Genomic DNA, 21,619 nt, shown 5'->3' on the forward strand with positions numbered 1-21,619 from the left:
GGCGGCTCTGGGTCGGTGTGGGTGTTTGTCAATGTGTGTCTGTTCGGCTCTCACAGGCTGCGACGTTGCTGGTTTAGAGTCGCTGGGGCTGAGGCTTGTCTCGCATACACATATGAACATTTCGGGCCCCTCTGAGGCAGTTGTGAACGTTTTGGCGCTGTGAGGGCGTGCGGTTTAAATATCAGTGTATTTCGCTCGGATGCTCTGGCGGTATGTTGAAAGTATGTGTATATTCAGCCGTCAGGCGCAGGATGTAACCATATTAGTTATGAGCGAGCACCGCCTGGTCTCTGAAGCTGTGGTGAAGATGAGGATAGGGTTGCATGCCAGTCCCTGACCGCCCGGGAAACTGTTGAATCTTAATGTGCTGGTCCGAATGCTCACAGCCCAGGCACCGCTGGCCACTAAACCGGACTCCTGTCCGAGACAATGGTTATATGTCCTGATATAGGGAAAAATAGGATACATTTTGAGCAAACAGATACAGAGTTAAGGCCTGCAACCTCTATGCAGAAGTTCCAAGTTAAAAGCAGCTTAAGGCCTCAGTAGAAATACAGGCCCAGGCCTCTGCACGACAAATAGGCCAGAAAATGCACGGTGCAGGGACAATGAGTTTAGCTGAACTTATCAGGTCACATAGTTTGTTGAAAGGACAGGAAATGTCCTGCAGTCACAAAGATAAGCTACTGCATGAAGCGTAGATCATATCTTCTTCCAGACTCTGGAAACCAGTAGTGTTTTAAATGTTGGAACTACAAAAACTACAAGCCCATCTGCTAGCGAGACTGAGCTGGAAGGTGTCAATCATGTATTTTGAAACTGTGTTGCTAATGCTTGCACATATAGATTAAGCACGCACACAGGATGAACTCACAGGTGCAAGTCTTGCCCCTGCTCATAAGTCGCTTCAGTTGAGAACCACATGTCACACTTGCACAATGCTAGGCACGAAGGATGAAACCACAGGTCAGAGGTCAGATAAGCATGGTCAAAAAGCGTTAGGCAAAAATATAACCACTTACTTCACATGAAAACAGATCTGTGTAAAAAGTTGCTAATAACGTATGAGAACAGGAAAACCACTGAGGAGGTTTCCGCCAATGTGAGATGCCAAGGCCATGTGGCCCATATCTATATGTGTTTTGTTTTCAGGAAATTCATGTAACTGCTGATTTTAATCTACACATTTGTGACGTAAATCCTATTCTTGTAACTTTTTTCTCTTGTGGTTTTTGCGTATATAAGCCACTGCTTTTGAACTGTTCGTTGGACATCAGATTCCAGTCTCTGCTGAGCCTGGCTGATCTCCCCAGCTGACTAATGCATTAAACCATTTTGTATTGTCAACCTGCTCCTGTGTTATTCTTACCGAGATCTTTTCAACGGTCCCCTCAGATCGATCTAAAGCTTCCCAGACCGGCAGCGGGTGTCTCCAGGTTACATCTGTGCATACGAGACCTCCAGCTCACAAGACCATCTGAACCGTTCATTCTTCAGAGGTCAATATAATCAATATCGTTAAATTCGGTAATATCAATGCCATGGTTTACAGCGCTTAGAAACTGACAAACTATGATAACTAGTGCTGTATGTATTATAATGTGTGCGTTTCAACAGAGGTTTTGAAATCAGAGTATGTGAAATCAAGTGTCTAATACCCACATCCTACTTACTGTTTTAAAAAACACTGTCCTGCCAGTCACCCAGTTTCCAAGCGCTGTGGGTGCTACTAATCCTAGTTTCAGGTTTTACTGTGTTTATGCAGGAAATCCCAGCTCCACCACTGGGGCACATTGTGTGTTCCTGTATGACAGTTCCCTTATCGTAGAAACCCAAATAGCCAAGTGGGTTAAGTGCTAATTAAAGATGGGGCCATTCGTTGACAATTCCACATCCAGCTCAACGGCTGCTCACCACACGTAGGTATTCCTACAACCTATAGGATATTTCGATAACATTTAGATGTCGACTTGTTTTTGCTGACTAAAGTAAATCCAATTAAACATGGTATTTGTTGCCTCCTTTTTGACATTCTGTATCCATACACCCCTCTAATTCGATCTCTTTAACGCTCCCCAACATTTCACATCTCAGGGACAGGGTCGTTTAGCGGGAACGCGACGGAACCTTGTAGTGTACGTAATGCGTTCTTGAAAAGTTAACTAAAGTCACACATTAGCGGGTGGGTAAAGCAAGGGTCCTAGACAACCGGGCACAGCAGTCAGGTGCTCGAGCCCTGAATTTCGGGAGTGTCGGTTATCTCTCACTGGACTGTTCCTCCTCCCTACATCCACCCAGAAACATGAATTTGTGTCTCTTTTCTCTTCCAGCCTCATTTAAGTGTACTGTACAGCGCCCAATTAACCGGTCTCCAGGCGCAGTTCATTCTATAATGAAGAAAAAAAAATAGATGGCTGGTTTCCATTTGCACTTCATGCTAGAATCAAAATGACACAGCCCCCAGATGGCTACTCTCCAGGCGCATTTCGCGCTATAGTAAAAAAAAATAAGCAGTGAAAATGCAATAGGTCTCGCCTTTGATTAAGTTAAAGCCATTTGCTTTGCTAATGGTATTGTATTCTAGCTTTGTAATATTTAGTGTATAATATAAATAATACAAACCTAGAATACAATACCATTAGCAAAGAAAATTGCTTTAACTTAATCAAAGGCGAGACCTATTGCATTTTCAATGCTCGTTTAAGTTTGGGATCAGACGAGTCCATAACTTTCGTAGCTATTTACCCTGGCATGTGGAAATTTCCACTACAACTAACTCATAGTCAGGGCGTATGTGATTCTAGAATAATTACACAAATTACCCGTGAAAAAACTACAAATAACCAATATATCCCATAAGTAGTTACAATTACCTGAAACCTCGCTGAATTTCTAAATATCAACCACGCCGAATGGAAATATTAGGACTGCGTGCACCTACAAGTCTCAAATGGTCGTGAATTTAAGAAAGTACCTGCATTCCCGACCCGCACCGTACGTGTCACACTAAAAAGCACATCTGGTCGTTAAAATAAACGTCCACGTACCTATACTTGCTTATTAAAACACTGTGGTAAATGGAATCGATGCAAGTAAAGTCTGAATAAAAGACGAAAAGTACTCACTTGTCCACGAAACATCTAAAAATAAAGCTGCTCTTCGCATCACATGAGTCTGCCCTCTGTTTTTTGAGCGAACTCCATAGACTAGTTATAGTGCACAAATTGCTCCCGTACGCTGTTTACAACGAGAAGTGCATGCTGGGATGTCTACATTCTGACAGTAAGTCAGGCAGTAAGTTAACCCTTCGGTGTCACAGTCGCTTTAGAATTTCAGTGAAGCGCGCTGCTGTCATGAAGCACAGGCGGCCCGTTGTTGTGCGGGATCCAGAGCAAGTTACCTGCGCAGGTCTGGAAGCACAGGGCTGGGCTTGAAGCTCCACATGGCAGAGCAGAGGGAGGAGACCTGCAGGACATGCCTTTACCACACCTGCCGCCAACATGACAGGGTTCATACCAGGGCCATGCCCAACAGAGCCTCGCGGCGAGGGCGGGCCGCCCGCTCGGGGTGCCTTACGGGGGTACACGGTCACCGGAGAAGCGCACACAACCCTCCCACCTGGACTGGGCGGCGCACCCCCCACCAGCAGGGCCCCGGCGGCCCCGTGCGTCGCCCGTCAGGGCGTAGGGGGGAGGTGTGCGCGTGCAGGGCGCCCCACACCCCAGAACCTGACACTCGCCAGCTGTGCTCCCCCCGCCCCCCTTCTCCCAGCGCGAGCCTCCTCCCCCCCTAACCACCACCACCCCAACCCGGCCAGCTCGAGCCGCCCCGTTGCATTGTGGGCATAGTCCGTTGTTCATTTGCCATCCGCGACCTCCTTGGCCGAGGCCTAGAGTTGGGAGAGTGGGGCGCGCGGGGGATGGTGACGCCGGCGCGCCGAGGGGGGCTTAAAGCGAATAGTGCTGACTGAGGAGGGGGGAGGAGAACGGCGCGCACCCCCACTGCGCTGTCTGAAGCGGACACTGCCCCCCTGGCGCGCTCCGGCAGGGGGGGGCTCCCCATTGTGCGGTCTCGGGGCTCTCTGATTCTCGAACGTTGTAAAGTGGGGCTTGCGACCGGAGAGAAGGGGCGGCAGGACCCGAGGGCGACCGTTGATCGACAAGACACAACATGTCGGAAGAACGAAATCGCCGGACCCTGGCTTTCAGGGGCGGCGGGGTTAGCACCAGTCTCAGCGGGCTCTCTACCCCTGCTGCCGAGGTCACACCGGCCGTGGTGGCTGTTCCAGTGGAGGAACCAGCCATTTGGCCCCCGCGGCAGTTGAACGGGCGACTGCGGGAGGAGGAGGTTGAGCTGGAGCCCGAGGGCCCAGACGACGACGACGATGAGGAAGAGGCCGAGGCGCTGACGGCCGGCCAAACCGGACAGGAGCCCGAGGACGGGGGCTCGCTGAGTACTGGCAGCAGCGACGAGGACGAAGACGACGATGATGAAGACGACGAGGAGGACGAGGCCGGCAGCCCGGGGAGCGGCCTCAGCGGGCGGCCCTCCGGGGATGGTGGCGACGATGCAGAGGCGCAGGACGTGGAGGCAGCGGTGGAGCAGCCGGTGCGGCGCCGTGCTCTGGCTCCTGCCCGGCCGCAATCGCTACTGCACAGTCTGCACGCCGGCTCCTTCCAGGACTCGTGGCTCCGGGAGTTCCCGTGGTTGCGCTTCAGCCAAGAGACGGGGCTTATGGGCTGTGCCTGGTGCCGACAGGAGGACGGCGGAGGGCGCGACGAGCTTAGCAAGGGCACCCGCAACTACAAGCGGCCGCTGCTGTTGAGGCACCACCTCTCGGCCGAGCACCGACTCAAGGATCCCGACTCCCAGGTAGGTGCGGGGTATTGTATCCTCCATTGTGATGCAGGGCTCAGCCCCCCCAGTCCTCCTTTTAGGAGGCTGTCCTGCTATGTAAATATCCAGCTGTCATCTGACTTACCTCCAGGCGCCCGCCCCATACACAGCATGGCCTCCTGTCACACTGGCCCTGTCATTTACCAACGGTGTACGGCCCTTCCACGCAACCCGAGGAGTTTCCCTAACTTTGTTACACGTCTTACTTTCACTCAAGGATGTGTGCATAGCATTATCATGTATGTGTCTCTCATCCTTTAAGCTGCGTAGCCCAAGAGGTCAGCTACGATCCTGTTCCCCCTCCATCCGTACATCAACGCCCAATAGACCTACTTGACAGCCATCAATAAAGCTTCCGTTTATCTTGTCTAGCCAATATGTATGTAGTATTTAATTTCCAAACTATTTTTGGCTTGTGTTCTGTGTGGCTCTTGTGCATCAACCGGTAGACCTTTGAAACACTCCTTTTTTTGTTTAGGTTCAGATGTCGAGATGACAAAAACAGGCTTTATAATGCTACACTGTTAAGTAGTAAAAAGGTACAAACCAGAAAGGTTACTTTTTGATAAGTTTATTGTCTAAAAGCAGGAGCCCAAAAGTGATGCATCCACGTCCTATGACTTCCAGCCGCAACTGCCTGGCAGAAGCGTTTGGAACCCACAGAGTGGGTGGATGACCACTAGCCAAAAAGTTAAAGGTAAACCATTTCACAATATGTCTATTTAGGCAAGTAAAGAATTATAGGACTAACTACACATCATATTATTACATTTTCTTCTCCCTACCAAAGCACAATATACCTGGAGAAGAAGAAAAGTATTTGCATCTTACAAGCATGGAAACATTGCGAGAAATTGAGGTTATGGTGTTCATGTCATTTTGCGTTCTTCTCCTATCACTTGGACCTTGATCCAAAAGAACCTCTTGGGAATCATCTGCACATGTGAGTCAGTGGTAAAAGATAGAGGATTCTGATTCAATAAAAGCTCCCATAACAGGAAGTCTTAACATTCCTGACCGTAGAACCCAAGTTTAAGACAAACCAATGTGAGTTATCAAGTAATTCATCATGTTGGCAATTTTTGACTTGAATTATCTTTCTTGCCTGTTGATGCGAGAGTTTATATAGAAGCCATCTTCCCCCCCACCATCCCTTTTTGTCCAACAGCAGAAACTTTTGACACTTTCACAACCTGAACTGGTGATGCGAATATAGATTCCCCTTTCTTAACCTTACTAGGACATTTGATCATTTCCTAGTCTCCAGTTTTAAGACCCCCGACATGCCACTCTGTTTGGTTTCAAGATACATTTCTTATAAAAATTGTTGTGACATAGTATCTACTATCCTTTTGTGACACATGCACAATCATTTTGACTGGGGATTTAGTACCGTAATCTAATCTGAACACTCATTGGATCTGGTATCCCTTTTCCGCAATAATCAAAGTGGAGAGATTCCAGTGGTTGTGTGTGGGGTGATCAAAGAAGACCCCAATTTTCTTTTTAAAAACTCTTCCACTGTAGTGTTTGTGGCCAAAGCTGTTAGTATCCCTTCCTTCAAAAACTTGTTAATCCGATCCACAAGGCAATTAGAAGCCGGTGAATAAAGAGCTACTCTAAAATGTTTTATATAATGGGGCAAAACAAAAGTTAATATGTGCTGAAAAGTGTGCCATTGTCCGATACTAGTTCCTTGGGTGTGCCTTAATGTTTACGATCCTGTTACTTTTTTTTATGCCTGCCATTGTGGTGGGTGCTGATGTGAATTTGAAATCATCCCATTTAGAGTAGTAATAAAACAACGAGATGTTTTTCAGTAGGTAAGTGATCAAAAGGTCCTGCAAAATCGAAGACCACTTTACACCAAGCATAATTTGGTATGGCCACAACATGCAAAGGGGTGTGATTTGTTTCCACTGTTTGTCAGAAAGTAGAGGAGTATTACATTTGTCTATCAAATTCAATTCATGAAGCTTTATTCGGTTCATAGAATACAAAGACCATAAAAGCACATAAGCAAAATGCATGGGACAATACAATACAATTTAAAAAGGTAGATAATAAAAACAAGGCAGGTTAAAAGAAATAAATATTTAAAACCGCATGCTATTTCTCATCCGGATTGATTTGGAGATAAAAGTGGCAATATAAAAACATTTATCTGGAGAATTCATATTATAAACTAACTTCATCGCATCCTCCACATTTCTAACACCATATTTTACAAAAATCGGTTTCAGGTAGGCCACCCTAACATGCAAGAAGAGAGTACAAATTAACATAAAGTGCTTTGCTTGGAATGCCCATCACATGAGCACGGCCCAACAGGTTGCTTCTTGGGTTGGGGAAAAGCAACCAAAACATGAGCTGTACCAAATCTTAGTCTGGTTATGACAAACCTGTGGGCAGGTCTAGTTACCATACTCCAGTATAGCTGTGGTAAATCACCTTCAATGTATTTATTGTAGAGACAGACTGTAGTGAGGCGGCTGTTAGCTTCCAGGCGTTTCTGTGCTCTGTACTGCAAAAAGATGTTTTTCAGGTCTACTTTAGTGATATTCCCTGCAGAACATGGTTCTGCTAGTACATTGAGTCCAAAAATATTCCTGAAGCTGTCTAGAACATACTTAAGCCACGGTATTTTGGTATAATTGTCTAGGTCAAGGCAATCCTTGATGACACATGGTTAAAATCCGTTTCATCTTTCCCCCAGATCGCACGCCATATCATCGGGGTCTCAACGAGATGAGGTCGCTTAAATAGGCGACATCCAATTCTCTATGAATCAGTTCATTTGGGGCTGAAGTAGGTAGACAAAGGAGTCTTTTGAGGAAATTAGTTTCTTCTCTTTGTACTACATCTACATTAGTATAGCCCCATACCCCAGCTCCATATAATGCGATTGAGACACTCCTAGCCTTGTAAATTGACAACATATCTCTAATCCGTCTATCGGTGAACTTGAAGATACCGTGGGCACACTTTACCATTTTAGACCTGACGTTTGAAAGTTCTTCTGACCAGCTATTTTTGTGCGTAAAAGTGACACCCAGGTAACAGAAAGTTTCTACCTGCTGCACTTTCACCCCTTCAATAAAAAAGTCATTCCTTTTATTACATTTGGCTCGCTCCACAAGTCATGACAAGAGTTTTACTCTTATTAATCATCAGCTTTCTCTCACTGATGAAATCTGAGAACTTGTCCATCAAACGTTGTAGACCTATAGGGGTCCTTGAGAGAAGCACAGCCTCATCTGCATAAAGCAGTACTGACACACTTAATCCATTGACCCGTGGGGCATCAGCTTGGACTTTGTTCAAAACAGCATCCATAGCATTAATGAAAAGGGTAAACAACAGGGGGGCAAGAACGCAACCCTGTCGAATACCACATTTTACGTTAAAATTAGGGGTGCACTCTCAGTTTGTCCCATAGCGTACACACGTTTGCATCTTTTCGTAAAGTCTTGCTAAAAAAAAAGACAATGGGTTCCGGTGCACCCATTTCTAATAGGACTGGCCACAAGATTGAATGATCAACTAGATCAAAAGCGCTACTCAAATCGGCAAAGCAGAGGTACAAAGTACCCTGCTTTGCCGAAGTTTACTTGCCAATTAAAAGTTCTAAATTCAGGCACTGATCTAGTGTCCCTCGGCCCTTCCTAAAACCATACTGTGAGCTTGCGAGGATCCCATCATCTTCTGCCCAAACTTCCAACCTGGACAATAACACTCTGCTCATAACCTTCACCGACGATTCTAACAGACTGATCGGGCGATAGTTACTAGCTACTGACCTATCTCCCTTTTTATGAATTGGAACGATAATAGAGTGGGCCCAGGTGGGCGGAATCATAGTTACTACAGCCGCATTAAGGACCAGAGTGAGGATAGGTCCCCACATTAGTGGAACGGCCCGATACACATCAATGGGGACTCCGTCACGCCCTTGTGCCTTGCCCCCTTTGCTGGCCCTGATACACCCTTCAACTTCTCCCAATGAGATATCCAATGGGAGTTTAGGCCAACGGTTTTGTTCTTCTACAGTGAGACCATTGGCATTAAATATAGCCGAGAAGTGAGACACCCAGGCCTCACTGCTAACATTGGATGCAAGATGTGGGGCTTTGTCCTCCTTTAAAAAAGGTGAATTGACCGTGACCAAAACAGGCAACAATCAGAGGTTTCTGCAGCACAGGATAAGTTATCCCATGCTTCCTGTTGCAGCTCCCACTTCCTTTTTAGAAAGAGCCGTTTTATAGTCCTTTCTCAGGAGTGAAACTTCATTTTGATCCCTCGGTCTTTGTGATAAGGCACGTTTGAGTTGTACATGGAGTGCCGTACATACGTGATCAAACCAGCCCTTATTGCATGTGGAGTTTCCTGTTCTACATCCTGTAAATATAGTATTAATAATTTTACTGATATTAACAATTATTTATAATGGCAACAGGCGCACTACCTGCTGCCAAAATATCCTCCATATCAGTCAAAGATCTAGAGATAATTACCGGTAAGATTACACTGTTTTTTTCGCCTCTCCATCTCAACCTTATCCCATTGGGTTTATGCTGCTCAATATTAAATAAAGTTCTTAGCACATCCTGACTTCTGCATTGAAAGGATTCAATTCTTAATACAATAAAATTGTGGTTGCTTAAACTAGACTCCTCAATTACCAGGGTACTACAGTGAGATAAAATATTTGAGGAGACCATTACATGGTCTATGTTTGAATTAGTGTTCCTTCCGGTATACGTAGGTATAATATGGCCACTATTATTCAACGCTGGCTCTATTAGCTCCAAATCAAAAGTCGCCTAATATTATTAATAGTCGCCCCGTAGGTATTATGTGGGAAGTGATAAGTATTTTCGCCATTATTATTTAGCGTCCCGCATGCCCTACTGGACGATAATGGACAGGTAGGGGAGTTAAAATCACCTAACCAGATGAAAGTAAAAATGCATTTGGCTTCATTTACAAGCTTCATGAGTGTTACCCAATTCCTCAATAACCTTGTGCCGTGAGTTATCAAAAATGTTGTTATAAAATTAATCAAAAGCAAATCTAAGCCTTCTTTTTGATGTATCCATAGAATTTGAGAATGATTTCCTACGGTTATATGTTTGACAACAGTCAACAATAAGTCCACAGATAGTAATAGGAGCAGGCCGCCCTTTGCCCGACCATGCCTTGACTCTAGAGCCTCTAAGCTATAACACACCTATCCATCTAGGTTGGGTCTGGTGGTACACCAAGTTTCTTGGAAACATAATATGTCGTATTTCCTAATCAATCCAACCAACCCAACTTTTCATTTTTAGAGGCCCAGCCAGCTATATTCCAAATAATGATAGATGTACCCCCAATAGAACAGCTAATCGGTAGATCCAAGATTATCAACAGCTAAACGGGGTGCAGCCACATCAGGACCGGCATTAATAACCTCAATACATTTGGGTAACTGGGCGTTCGCCATACTCTTTACAACAACTGTGGATTCAACCTCATTACAAAAGTATATGTCACCATTAACTCCTCGTTCCTCCACACATAACCTTATTCCATTGTAACTGTCATCCTAATTGATTACCGTAGAACATGGACAAGGCCTACCATCCTTAGGCAGTCAATCGTTTAGATCCAGTATACTTGATGTGCCCAAAACCTGATATCTGTTCTGGGTCGGGATTTCAAAAGTTGGATTAATTGAAGTACTCAGAGCCTGATATCTATTTTGACCTAGGATTATGGGGAGTGTACAGTTATTGGTTTTGGGGACCCCACCGCGATTGATAGAGTGAGGCCCCTTGCTGAGATGGTTGTAAAAATAACCCATAGGGTGCACACAAACACCATTCACCCCTTGTTTCAAGGAAACTGCTCCAAGTAGTACGGTTGCGACATGTTTAGGGTGCTTAAAATTAACAATGATGCAATCTCCCGTACAAGTTTTCCTTGAATTTCCTATCCAGGATACCCTTCTAGTTGAAAGTATTTCATCGGAATTGTTTGTAGGGAAACCCACAGTGCCTGTTTAACCAAGAGACTGTTTTATTTTTAAGGGAGTCATGTGACTCCTGGGGGGAATAAATGGAATTAGATTCCAGAGGCGGGACATTAGAGAGGGCAACATAGGGTACTCAGTCTGGTGGGAGATTAGTGGAACGTGTTCTTTTAAAGGGTGGGGCTCGACCATGGGCTGAGGCTTGGGGTGGGGGTAAAGCTGGCTCTCCCACTACCCTAGCTGCAGGGACTGCTTTATCTTTAACTTTCTGTCCACCCAGTGAGTGCGATGCACCTGAATCGCAGAAATCAGACCTTCCCTCAGACTTCTGTACAATGCTGCTAGATGGTACACCCCTCTGTTATCCTAATGCTCTCATTACTGCAGGTAAGAGTACCCAATAGGCCACCTAATCTAGACACTTCAGCAGTCAATAATTCAATCTTGTCTACTAAAGGCTTAACAACCATGTTAAACTTATCTTCTATCATATTAGCTAATAAGTCATAGTGTTCTAAGTTTATATTAGCTCCGGTGTTACTAGACATAGTCGTAGTCTCCTTATGTGGTGCCAGGCTCTTAGATGCAGTTTCAGGTCTTTTCTTATGGGAAGTCCCCCCCGCTTAATCTGAGCCTTTCTACAGTTCCTTACAGCTCTCTTGACTGGGGAACTCCGTATTGAAGTATCAAAAGGGACATCAACCAAATCCATTATTAGTACATCCTGGGGTGGGGCCAATACAACTGGTAGATCCTCCACTGGAACATCAGCTACGCAGGGGGTGTCCAGAGACTTAACAGGACAGTCAACAGGCTGCGCAGGTAATGGTGGAGGAGGGCTATCCAGGCCCAGTGACTTTCTTCGGTCATTGTTGATTTTACTTACAACTTTGACGAGATAATTGTCCATAATGGATTTCTTTTTGGACATTGTCCAAGTTCTCCGGATGGTAACAGTGGGCAAATGTACAGGCAACTAACTCAGGCTTATTGCTTAGACTCAACACAAGGCATACATCACCCTAGGTAACTTGAGCGCTTAAAATCGTATGTGTTCAGAGTGTCTTACCCGGAGGGCAGTATTTCAGCAATCGGGGGGGGCAGCCCGCCCCGTCCATGGTCGTCCCCGGACGGCCACAGACAGCCCGCCCTCTGCCCGGGCTCAGCCCGCCTCCCGCGCGCGTCCCGCGGGGCGGGAGGCACACGGTGCTCTTATGGCGCCTCCGGGCGCAGGATGATGTGTCACGCCCTCTCCGGGGCTGCTGGGAGCGGTAGTCCGCTGGCGCTTGGCGGTAGAAATGCACCTCCGGGCGCGGGAAATGCGGTAAGTTAGCCTGGTGCTGTCCCCCTCACGGCGGCGTCAGGGTCTGCAAATGTCTATCCATTTAGTAATCTGACTGTCCATTGAGGGCCCCATAAAACGTTGTTTTAAAATTAAGTCAATTCCACCTACTCCTAAGTGACCTTTTTGAGCAGCTTCAATAAGCATGTCGTGAAAAGACACAGGTCTCATCAGCATGCATAAGAATACCTTTCACTATACACAGCTCAGTGACCACCTGGGAGTGTGTACTATTTGAAAAGAGGGGGGGTGGGGACCGAGGGAGCAATTGAGAGGTCCAGTGACTCGTGCTCCCAAATAGATACCTTTAATCAAACAGAAAGCACTGTTCTATCAGAGAGGAAAAGTAAGGAGAAACAAAGGTAACTTAAGTCGTTCTCCTATTCTGAGTGGGGGACAGTGCGTCCTTATCATGATGCCCTCGCACAACCCGAAGGATGTCGTGCTTCATCATTGGGCTGGTGCTCCTCGTCGGGCCGGTGCTGCAATGCCCTACGGGTCCCCCAAAGTGTCACTTTTTCGGAGATATTTTGATAAAGCTGTGTGGGTGCAGTGGGATAAGTGGCAGTGAAGTCCTAAAAGTGAGGTTTAAAAAATGACTGAAGGAAGTATAGGACATTTTATTAAAGAAATGATCCCTCTGTCATCGCTGAAACATGCAAAAGATGTGGTGCTGCTGTGAGGGGGGTTATGTCCCTCTGTAGCTAGTTGTGTCTTATACCTCTAATGGATATACTACACAATGGATATAGAGTTCATTGGCCTAAAATAATCTAGTGCCACCATAGAAATAAAGGAGTAGTACTCCCTTAATTGCTGGGAAATTGCCCCATGAGAATCAGTCTGTGGGTCACTCGAGATTGTGACTCAAGGATTCAGGAGCCGCTACACCTATCGACCTCACACCGTCTCCGCAGGCCATTGAATTCTCTGTTCTATCCTTAAAAACTTTACTGACTGGTCCTGAAGAAGTGCTTGGGATCTCCTCCAGAGACTGTGATATAGCGCGACACATGTTGACCTAAAGTTTGTCAATTAGGGGTACACTACACAACTAGCTACAGAGGGACATACCACCCTTCACAGCAGCACCACATCTTTTGCATTTTTTAACAATGAGCTTGTAATGCTTCATTGTTTTATTCAGTGAGTGTCTTCCTAAACTTTGCCTTGGTGGGTGGGTATTTGGATGCGCTGTACTCCAGCTCCTGGAGTCAGCATTCCAATGACACTAGACGTGATCGAATTACCCTGAGGACGCCTGCGTGTTTTGTTATGCATACTCCTCGAATTACGACTTAGAAGGTCTCCCAGAGTGTAGAGGGTAAAAAGACAGCCTTTATTCAGTTCAAAGAAGTCAATTATAGCTGTGCGCACTTCGGCTCGGAAAACAGTCATGAAAAGCACCGTGTGGTATTCACCCATGAATGCACACAAGACTGTCAGTAGAAAGGAGAGTTCGAAAACTGCAGGGGATGGTCAGATAGGGTTCTGGGCAAGTGAGAGACCTCAATGGTCCATGTCAATAAGTCTTGAGGAAATAAGTCAACAGTCTATATGGGACCATGTGTCATGCACTGATGCTAAACATGTACTCGCTATCCTTATCCGACTTGTGTTTAAGCTGCCAAGCGTCTACAAGGGAATTGTCAGTCATAAGCATATGCAGTTGTACAGCAACATTGAGAAGAGGGCGATGAGTCTTACCTGAGCGATCTAAAGCAGGGTCCTTCCAGTAAGACATTAAAATTGCCCCCCCACTCCCCCCCCCCCATTATCGCACTTGGCTCAATGTTCTTAATGTGGCGCCATACAGTAACAAAAAGTCTTGTCAGTCATAGTTTGGGCCATAGAGTGAAATGGGTATTACGGGGCGTGACTAATATACCGGCCACTGTGACGAATCGTCCCCATTTGTCATGGGTGACATGATATGCGCTTGCACCACAATATAACAGGCGTCTGGGTGCAATTGGAATGTAGTACGATATGCATGTCTGTGCACCAGCCTGCACTAAGGCGTGAGGCTGTCATAGGGGGAAGATGTAGTTCTTGAAGAAAGCATATATCAGCGCGGTGGTGTAGTATGTAAGCGTGAACCAGTCTCGTTTTGCACTGGCTGTTGAGGCCCCTTAAGTTCCATGTAAGGCATCTGATAGCTGTTATGATGCTATTGGGGCAGTCAAAAGTACAGTGTAAGAGGGCTTGTGCTTCTGCATGTGCGCACAGAAGAAATAGTGAAACACTGAGTGCCTGGGAAATGAAGTATATGTGAAATTGTCTGGTGTGTGAGGAATGTGCAGCCCAGTGAGCGCAATGTTGCTGGTTGCCATAGGTAGGGTCTGTTGGGAAAGATAACAAGAAAAGCAAAAAGGAACATTAACATAGATAACATCCCCCCCCCCCCCACCCACTTCCCCCTGAGGATTGTGGAGTTGCAGGAATCTTCTCCCTCTTGAACCCATACCCCGTAGAGAACATCATAATTAGGAATTATCCCTGGATGCAGATGCAAGTTAGATGATCTACCCAGTCTGTACTAGACTGGGTGGGCGTAGAGCCGATGTGATCATGGGTATTCCCAAGGGCAAGTGGTTGACAGGTCTGCCCAGTATGTCAATTCAACCAAGACAGATGGCACCGTATGGATCTCTATTCTGGTTCAGCAGAAGCAGGTGACCAAACGGTAGCATGGTAATCCAAGCAGTCCGGCTCTGCCCATCTCACTCTAAACCATCCAGATCTTCATCTGCTGTATTTTACGGAGATGCTCTAGCAGCTACTGCATTATGGATTTGATGAATTTAAGAGCGGTTTTCCGCTCTGTGAAGTGGTGCATTTTCCCTCTGTGTGAGATGCATAATTTAGCAGGTACAACAGGGCATATCTAATGTCCAATTTTTTGTAGTATCTTTTTGGTGGGTAGAAATTACCTGCGCTCCTCCTGTACTGAGGGCGTGAAATCTGGATAGGATAGTGTGTTCCTTTGAAAGTGGATGTCCTGTCTGTTCTCGGGCTTGACGGAGCACCCTATCTCAGTCTTTATAGTTGAGCAGGCGGGCCACTGTGGGCATCGGAGGAGTGCTAGTCTGCGGCCTAGGCGCCAGAGTGCGATGAGCTCTTTCCACAATGAACACTGGAGACAAGCGTGTCCCAAACAACTCTCGAAACATAGTCTCTACTTAGTCCTCCATCCTCGCAATGTTGGTGGATTCTGGAACGGCAGTAATCTGGAGATTATTGTATCTCGATCTCACCTCTAGGTCTTTATTTTTTGCTTTGATGATCCCCAGGACTTTGTCCATTTGTAGGAGTTGCTCACGGCCCACTCATCCTCTGCTTCAGAAGTTGTTGATTCTGTCCTCATGTTTGTCAACCCTCTCCTTGATGCGGTCCAGGCGGCTTGGCATCATATCCAATGTAGCTTCAATGGTTTGCAGACTAGATTTTACGTCCACAAGGATTTTCTTTAGATCATCTTGTTGGTCAATCGCTCACTCCACCCCCAACCCCCCCATCTCCCGAGTGGTCAGCCAGGTCACCTTGCACGGGGTTGGAGCTCCTTTGTCTGGCGTTCTTTTACCCCTTAAAGGTGAGTTTCGACTGGCTGGTGTCTTGCTTGCCCATTATCGCAGTACGCAGATGGGCACGTGTGATGCCTGCAGTTAGGAGGTAGGCGTGCAGGTCTCTAGAAAGCCCGGGTATCTTATCTAATGGCGCCGGCGAGCCAAAAGGGTTCCCTAACACTGACTTTGCAAATGGGCTTGGGCAGTTGCCTACGGGAGGAGCTGCCTTCCGCAGACTGAAAAGGATGGGTGAGTTGACAGGTGTCAGTTTTCTGAAACCAGCTTTGGATTTTAATGATCAGCACACGTGGGAAGTGGATTGGAGAGCGCTCCATGGTGACTGTTCCCTGTGTGACCCCGCCATGCCTTTGGAAGGAATTCAGTACCAGGGGGGATAAGAAGTTCAAGCGATGTCAGCCAATCCAGGAGGAGGGCCCTCAAGTGGCAGTGTCCATCAATGTGGGCAATGAGCCAGTATTGGACTGTATGGACCGCAGGGGGCCAGCATCTAGTTGAGCAAGATGTCCAATCTCAGCAGGGGGTGAACAAAGAGTAAATATGTCCCTCACATCAAGCGGGCGCCCCCAGCCTCCACAGCCAACCAGAAGGGGATCTGCAGGGCCCGTGTCAGTTGAGGGATTCAGCACAAGAGGCAGCAGGCTGGCAAGTGCACAGCGAGAGCAGTTACAGTAACCCCCCGCTCCCAAGAAATTTGGGAGGGGCCAGGAGACGGAGGCAGGGTTGCAAGCAAGGGCCCACAGAGTAGTCAGCCCCCAGGGGACAGCACGCAGTACTGAGGAGGCACCACAAGGCACAGCCAGCAATCCAATATGAGGCATTGTCAGATGCTCATGGTCCACAGTCAAATGCGGCAGGTGTCTGCAGGTCGCACTTGCACCTCGCTTTGCTGGAGCAAAGCCCCATACCTTAGCAACTCGCCGCACGGCTCCGGGCTCAGACCAGGTTGGGGACCGCTGACCTCACGCTGGCACTGCCACAGGAGCCGGCCCAGCCCCTCCACTTCCACTGCACCGACCGGCCCGCTGCAGCGCACCTGCCCCAGCCAGTGAAGTCGGGATCCAATACAGTGGCTTCCTCGTAAAGCCAGGCAGCGCCAAGCCCACCAACACCTTTTCTCACATCAGCGGCGGTCCTGGGCAGCACACCATACGGCGCCGTCCCTGGTGGGCTAGGTCCGGTTTTGGCAAGATCCTCCAAGACCAGATCGCGCCCAGGTGTCCTCCCACTGCTTATTGTCACCAACCCTGTCTCCGCTGCCCAGGAATTGATTCCTGGTGTTTTAGGGCAGGTATACAAGGGCGATTTTGGGACAGATGCGCCTGCATGAATAGGATGAATGGTGGATAATTATTATGGCTGGCAGAGCCTCGCTATAGAGCGAAGCCATCTTGCTGCCTGGTCAGACTCCGCCCCCCGTGTACCTCTTTATTTGACCAGATGTACAAGGTGATAGAGCAGGAGTGTTCACAATGAATTGTTTGACTTTTTCTAAAAGTTCACCTGTGATGGCACCCCACTTAAATGTCACTCTTTTTTTTAATCAATTTGCGTAGGGGTTGAACAACTTGAGCAGAACCTGAAGTAATACTCATCCCTAGAAATTCTTAGGGTGTCTTTGTCTTTTGGAAGTGAAGTCTCCGAAATTGCTTGTGTGACTGAAAATTTGGGTTTAGTCCCCAAGTTTGTGATGGTATGACCCAATTATTGTAAATTATTAGTTAATAATTTACATTGATCACATTTAAGAGGGATTCCCACATCTTTGAAAATATTCAACATCTTCCTCAAAATTGTTGTGTGTCTGTCACTGACTCAGAAAATATTGAAATGTCAACCTGTTATGCCTGAATACCATCCATTCCTGCTAGAATTTTGTTAAATAAGTTTCTGCAACATGCTTAACCCTTAAGCCAAGCCTAAGGGTAATCTCACGTCCCTCAAATTATGTCACAAAGATGGTTAGATTGCATGACTCTGGTAATAAAGTAATCTCATGATAGGCTGACTTCAAGTCTAGAAGACTGAATATTTTGCCGTCTTAAATATTGGCTAGTAGAGTCTGAAGTTTGAGGAGTGGATGGTAGTCCACCACTATAAAGGTTGCATAATTTGGTGCACAAACTAATATCTCAAGTCTCCTTTTTTTATGTCTAAAACTATGGGACTGACCCACTGTGAAGATTACACCACCTTCCACTAATTTGTCTAATAATTTCTTGAGATCCGAATTTACACTAAGTGGGATTGGTCTAACTTTGTCTACCACCAGAATTGCATTTAGTTTGAGCTTAATTAAATGCTCAAACTTGGCAATATTTGACATGGTCTGCACAGACATGACACTTCTAAGAAATAGCCCATCATGTTACTATAATAATAATAATAATAATAATAATCCACATTTGTAAAGCGCGAACAATCACCCGTAAGGGTCTCTAGGCGCTGGGGGCCGTCTGGAAGATAAAGCAAGCTATTGCCCAGAGTCACATGGTGCTGGGCTAATCTGGTGCCGGGGATCGAACCGTGATCCCCAGATTCCGGAGTCAGTCGCACTGGAGCCACACCTCTTCTTACTATATATCTTGATCTCCATAAACGTTTGTTAAAATAGCTGTTGTTGGAAGGGTTATCTCATTTGACCAATGTTGTGTATATAAGACCTCTGAGATTCTAGTAACCAGAGCAGCAGGATCCATCATCTGCAAAGTTAAATCACCAATAATGAATTTGGAAAATGGGCCCTTAATTCTTAAACCATCTGAGAATCCACATCAACAGTAAGTTCCATTTTGGAAACATTGTGTACAATCTTACACACAGTCCTCATCAACTTGTATATTGCTCGCTTGAATTACATTCTTTCCTCTACATACCCTTTGGAAATGTCCTATCTTGCAACATTTAAGACCTCTCTTCCTAAGTGCAGGGCATGTAGGACTATTGCTTAAGTGTGATTGTGAGCCACACCTGAAATATACTGTACCTGTTTTTCTTCGGAAAATATTTGCTTGACCTGACTGTTAAAGGAAACCACATTAATAGATTGGTATTGTAACAAATTAACTGTTGTGCAATAGGGTATATCGTTAGTAATATATTTGCTGGGAACAATTGAACGTTCAATGCCTTTTGCCACGTACATCTCTTCGCTGAGTGATGGATCGCTACAGCTAAGGAGCGGTTCTTGTATTTTTTCGAAGAACTTTAAACAAATTGGTCCCTTATGCAAATATACAGTTACGTTCCAAAATTGCAATCTGATACTAGATTCTGCAGCGTTGAAATGCTTTCTTCTACACTATTGTCTTGGTTCTGTTTCCTCTTGAAGAAATCTTTCCATTAAAACACTAGGTTGTTCCATACATTTCTTACTCAAACTCTGAACTGCTTTTGTGTAAACATTCCAGTCATCCGCATCACCAGAGGGAGGATTCAACAGTGTCAAAATGTTGCTGCCCCTCTTGGTCCAGGAAATTAAAAGTAAGGAAAGTTCTCTTTTTGGTGTAAACTTTTCCACATCCGTTGCAAAGAGAAAGTTTTCAAAGTAATGTAACCATATTTTAAGGATATCGGCAGTGGTTCATGTGTTGAGAAAAATGAGTGCCAAGGCTCTTGCCAGGAGGCGGCTTGCTACAGCCCATTTCTCTTGTTAGCGCTGCCTAAAACAGAAACCACTAATAATCATGGAAGTGGGGGAGGGTGTGGTCTAATGGACAGAGCTGCCGCCTTTGGAGTTGGGGGTACCAGGTTTGAGCCTCGGCTCAAATCACTTCATCTCCTTGTGATTCCAGTAAGCTGCTCGTGAAAAGCACCAATGTTGATTAAGTGGCGGTGCTGAGCACCGGAACCAACCGGCTCAAATTGAGCACTGGGTATCTGGTTCCCCACTGAGCGTAAAAAATTGTGTTAAATGTACTAACTGGTGAAGTTGCCATTGTATGAGTACCTAAATACAGAGCTAACAGTGTTAAAGTGAAAAACCTAAACAACAAGAACTAGCTATTAGGGTAGTGTTTGCGTACTATGTGTTTAGTATGGGAAACCATTTGGTTTGTTAGGAAGGCCCTCACCCACCAGCCTAGTTGGTGGCATGCTTCATCATCGGGCCCCACCCGAGGCACCGAGTGTGCCTCAGGTGTGCTGCGACGCCAGGCTACTGCTGAGCGGGTTTTTGGAATGTGAATGTGCTGTGCTGATGTGCTGTGTGAGGTTTAAAATGCTGTCCTTGGGGTCCCAAAGCAGTGAGTTAATTAGTGGGCCCCAGGCAGAAAATAAAAACAAAGGCTAAGGACGTGTAGGGGTAGACTTATGGTCTCCCACGTCCAGTGTGGTCGACTAGTTTCAGCCAGGCCTTCTATTTAAACTGGCTTTCATCAGGACCTTTTATGTGTGGGTGTATTTACAGGGATATATATGATTCAGTACCCTGAATGTGTGGCACACGCTAAGGTGCTCTATGTGTGAGAGATGTTTCCTCTCAGTAGGTACCTGTAAGGAAAAGGAAGGACAGGACAAACAGAACACACATTGTTTAAAACACGCAAATTGTTAAACCACATGTATCGTGGCAGGGTGCCTTGTGCCTAAAAGTGAGAGAATAAGGCATGGGTGTCCGGCGCTTGTGGCGAAATGTGGTAAATGCCGGTTTCGTGAAATATGCGGTAATAGTGCTAATATCTAAATGCGGCATATTATGGTGCGGCGAGAGAAAGATGCACTTTTGTTGGTAATGTTGTGCTTACTCCTATCTACAGGGGACAAACTCCCAGGATCTCATGCCGGTAGGTCGGGACTCTATGCACTCTTAAAAGTTAAAAGGGAAGAAAGAAAGGGTATGAGAAGCCCTCTAACCACCACACAGACCCTCTACCTGCTAATGCTGTAAAAGACTTCATCCCCCTGCTCCTCCCTCTCTGGACCAAAATCATCAACTGCTCCCTGCAACAAGGCCTCATTCCGGACTCCCTCAAGGTGGGGCAAGTCACTCCTATACTCAAGAAACCTACAGCTGATCCGACTGACCTAAACAATTACCGACCCATCACCAATATTCCCACCCTGGCCAAACTGCTGGAGAAATGTGTCCAACTCCAACTAACAAGACACATTGACCAATTTGACCTCCTCAATTCTCATCAATCAGGATTCCGAGCGAAACATAGCACGGAAACAGCTATGACACACATAATTGATGACGCCCTCCAAATTCTTGATCGCAATGAGTCCTGTCTCCTCATCCTTCTTGACCTCTCATCAGCATTTGACACGGTCAAACATGAGAACCTGCTGGAACTGCTAAGCACTAGAATGGGTCTATCGGGAACGGTTCTCAAATGGTTTTCGTCCTTCCTACACAACCGATCTCAGAAGTTCAAGATCGATAATGTGCTATCTTCACCTGTGCCTGCGGATCTAGGTGTTCCACAAGGATCCTCCCTCTCCCCCACTTTGTTCAACCTCGTCATGGAACCGCTCGCCACCTTGCTCCAAGCTTCTAATGTCCAATTCCATATGTACGCCGACGACACACAACTGTACCTAAACCTTCAATCTCCGGAAGATATCAAACATCTGAACTCCACGCTTATTAACACTCAATCTTGGCTAGCCGATAATCACCTCAAACTAAATGCTCTGAAAACTGAGTTCCTTCTCATCTCACCCCCGGCGAAAATTTCCACCACCCAAACATGGCTCAACAACCTAACAGCACTCAATGTCCAACCCACCATCGTGGACTCAGCGAAATCACTAGGCATCACACTGGACGCCAAGCTCAAC

At 46.3% G+C, this 21,619-nt stretch overlaps 1 protein-coding gene across 1 annotated transcript in view; it reads left to right on the forward strand.

The window, feature by feature from the left end:
• The first annotated feature begins 3,678 nt into the window (after window positions 1–3,678).
• The window catches only part of ZBTB10 (zinc finger and BTB domain containing 10), a 308,748-nt gene continuing 290,807 nt past the window's right edge, over window positions 3,679–21,619 (forward strand). Inside the window, exon 1 of the mRNA XM_086965923.1 lies at window positions 3,679–4,872. Coding sequence (XP_086822049.1) covers window positions 4,171–4,872 — 702 coding nt within the window. The 5' untranslated portion in view covers window positions 3,679–4,170. The remainder of the gene's footprint in view (window positions 4,873–21,619) is intronic.

The sequence above is a fragment of the Lissotriton vulgaris genome, chromosome 4_1, assembly GCF_964263255.1.
Source record: "Lissotriton vulgaris chromosome 4_1, aLisVul1.2, whole genome shotgun sequence".
In the NCBI taxonomy this organism is placed as follows: Eukaryota; Metazoa; Chordata; class Amphibia; order Caudata; family Salamandridae; genus Lissotriton; species Lissotriton vulgaris.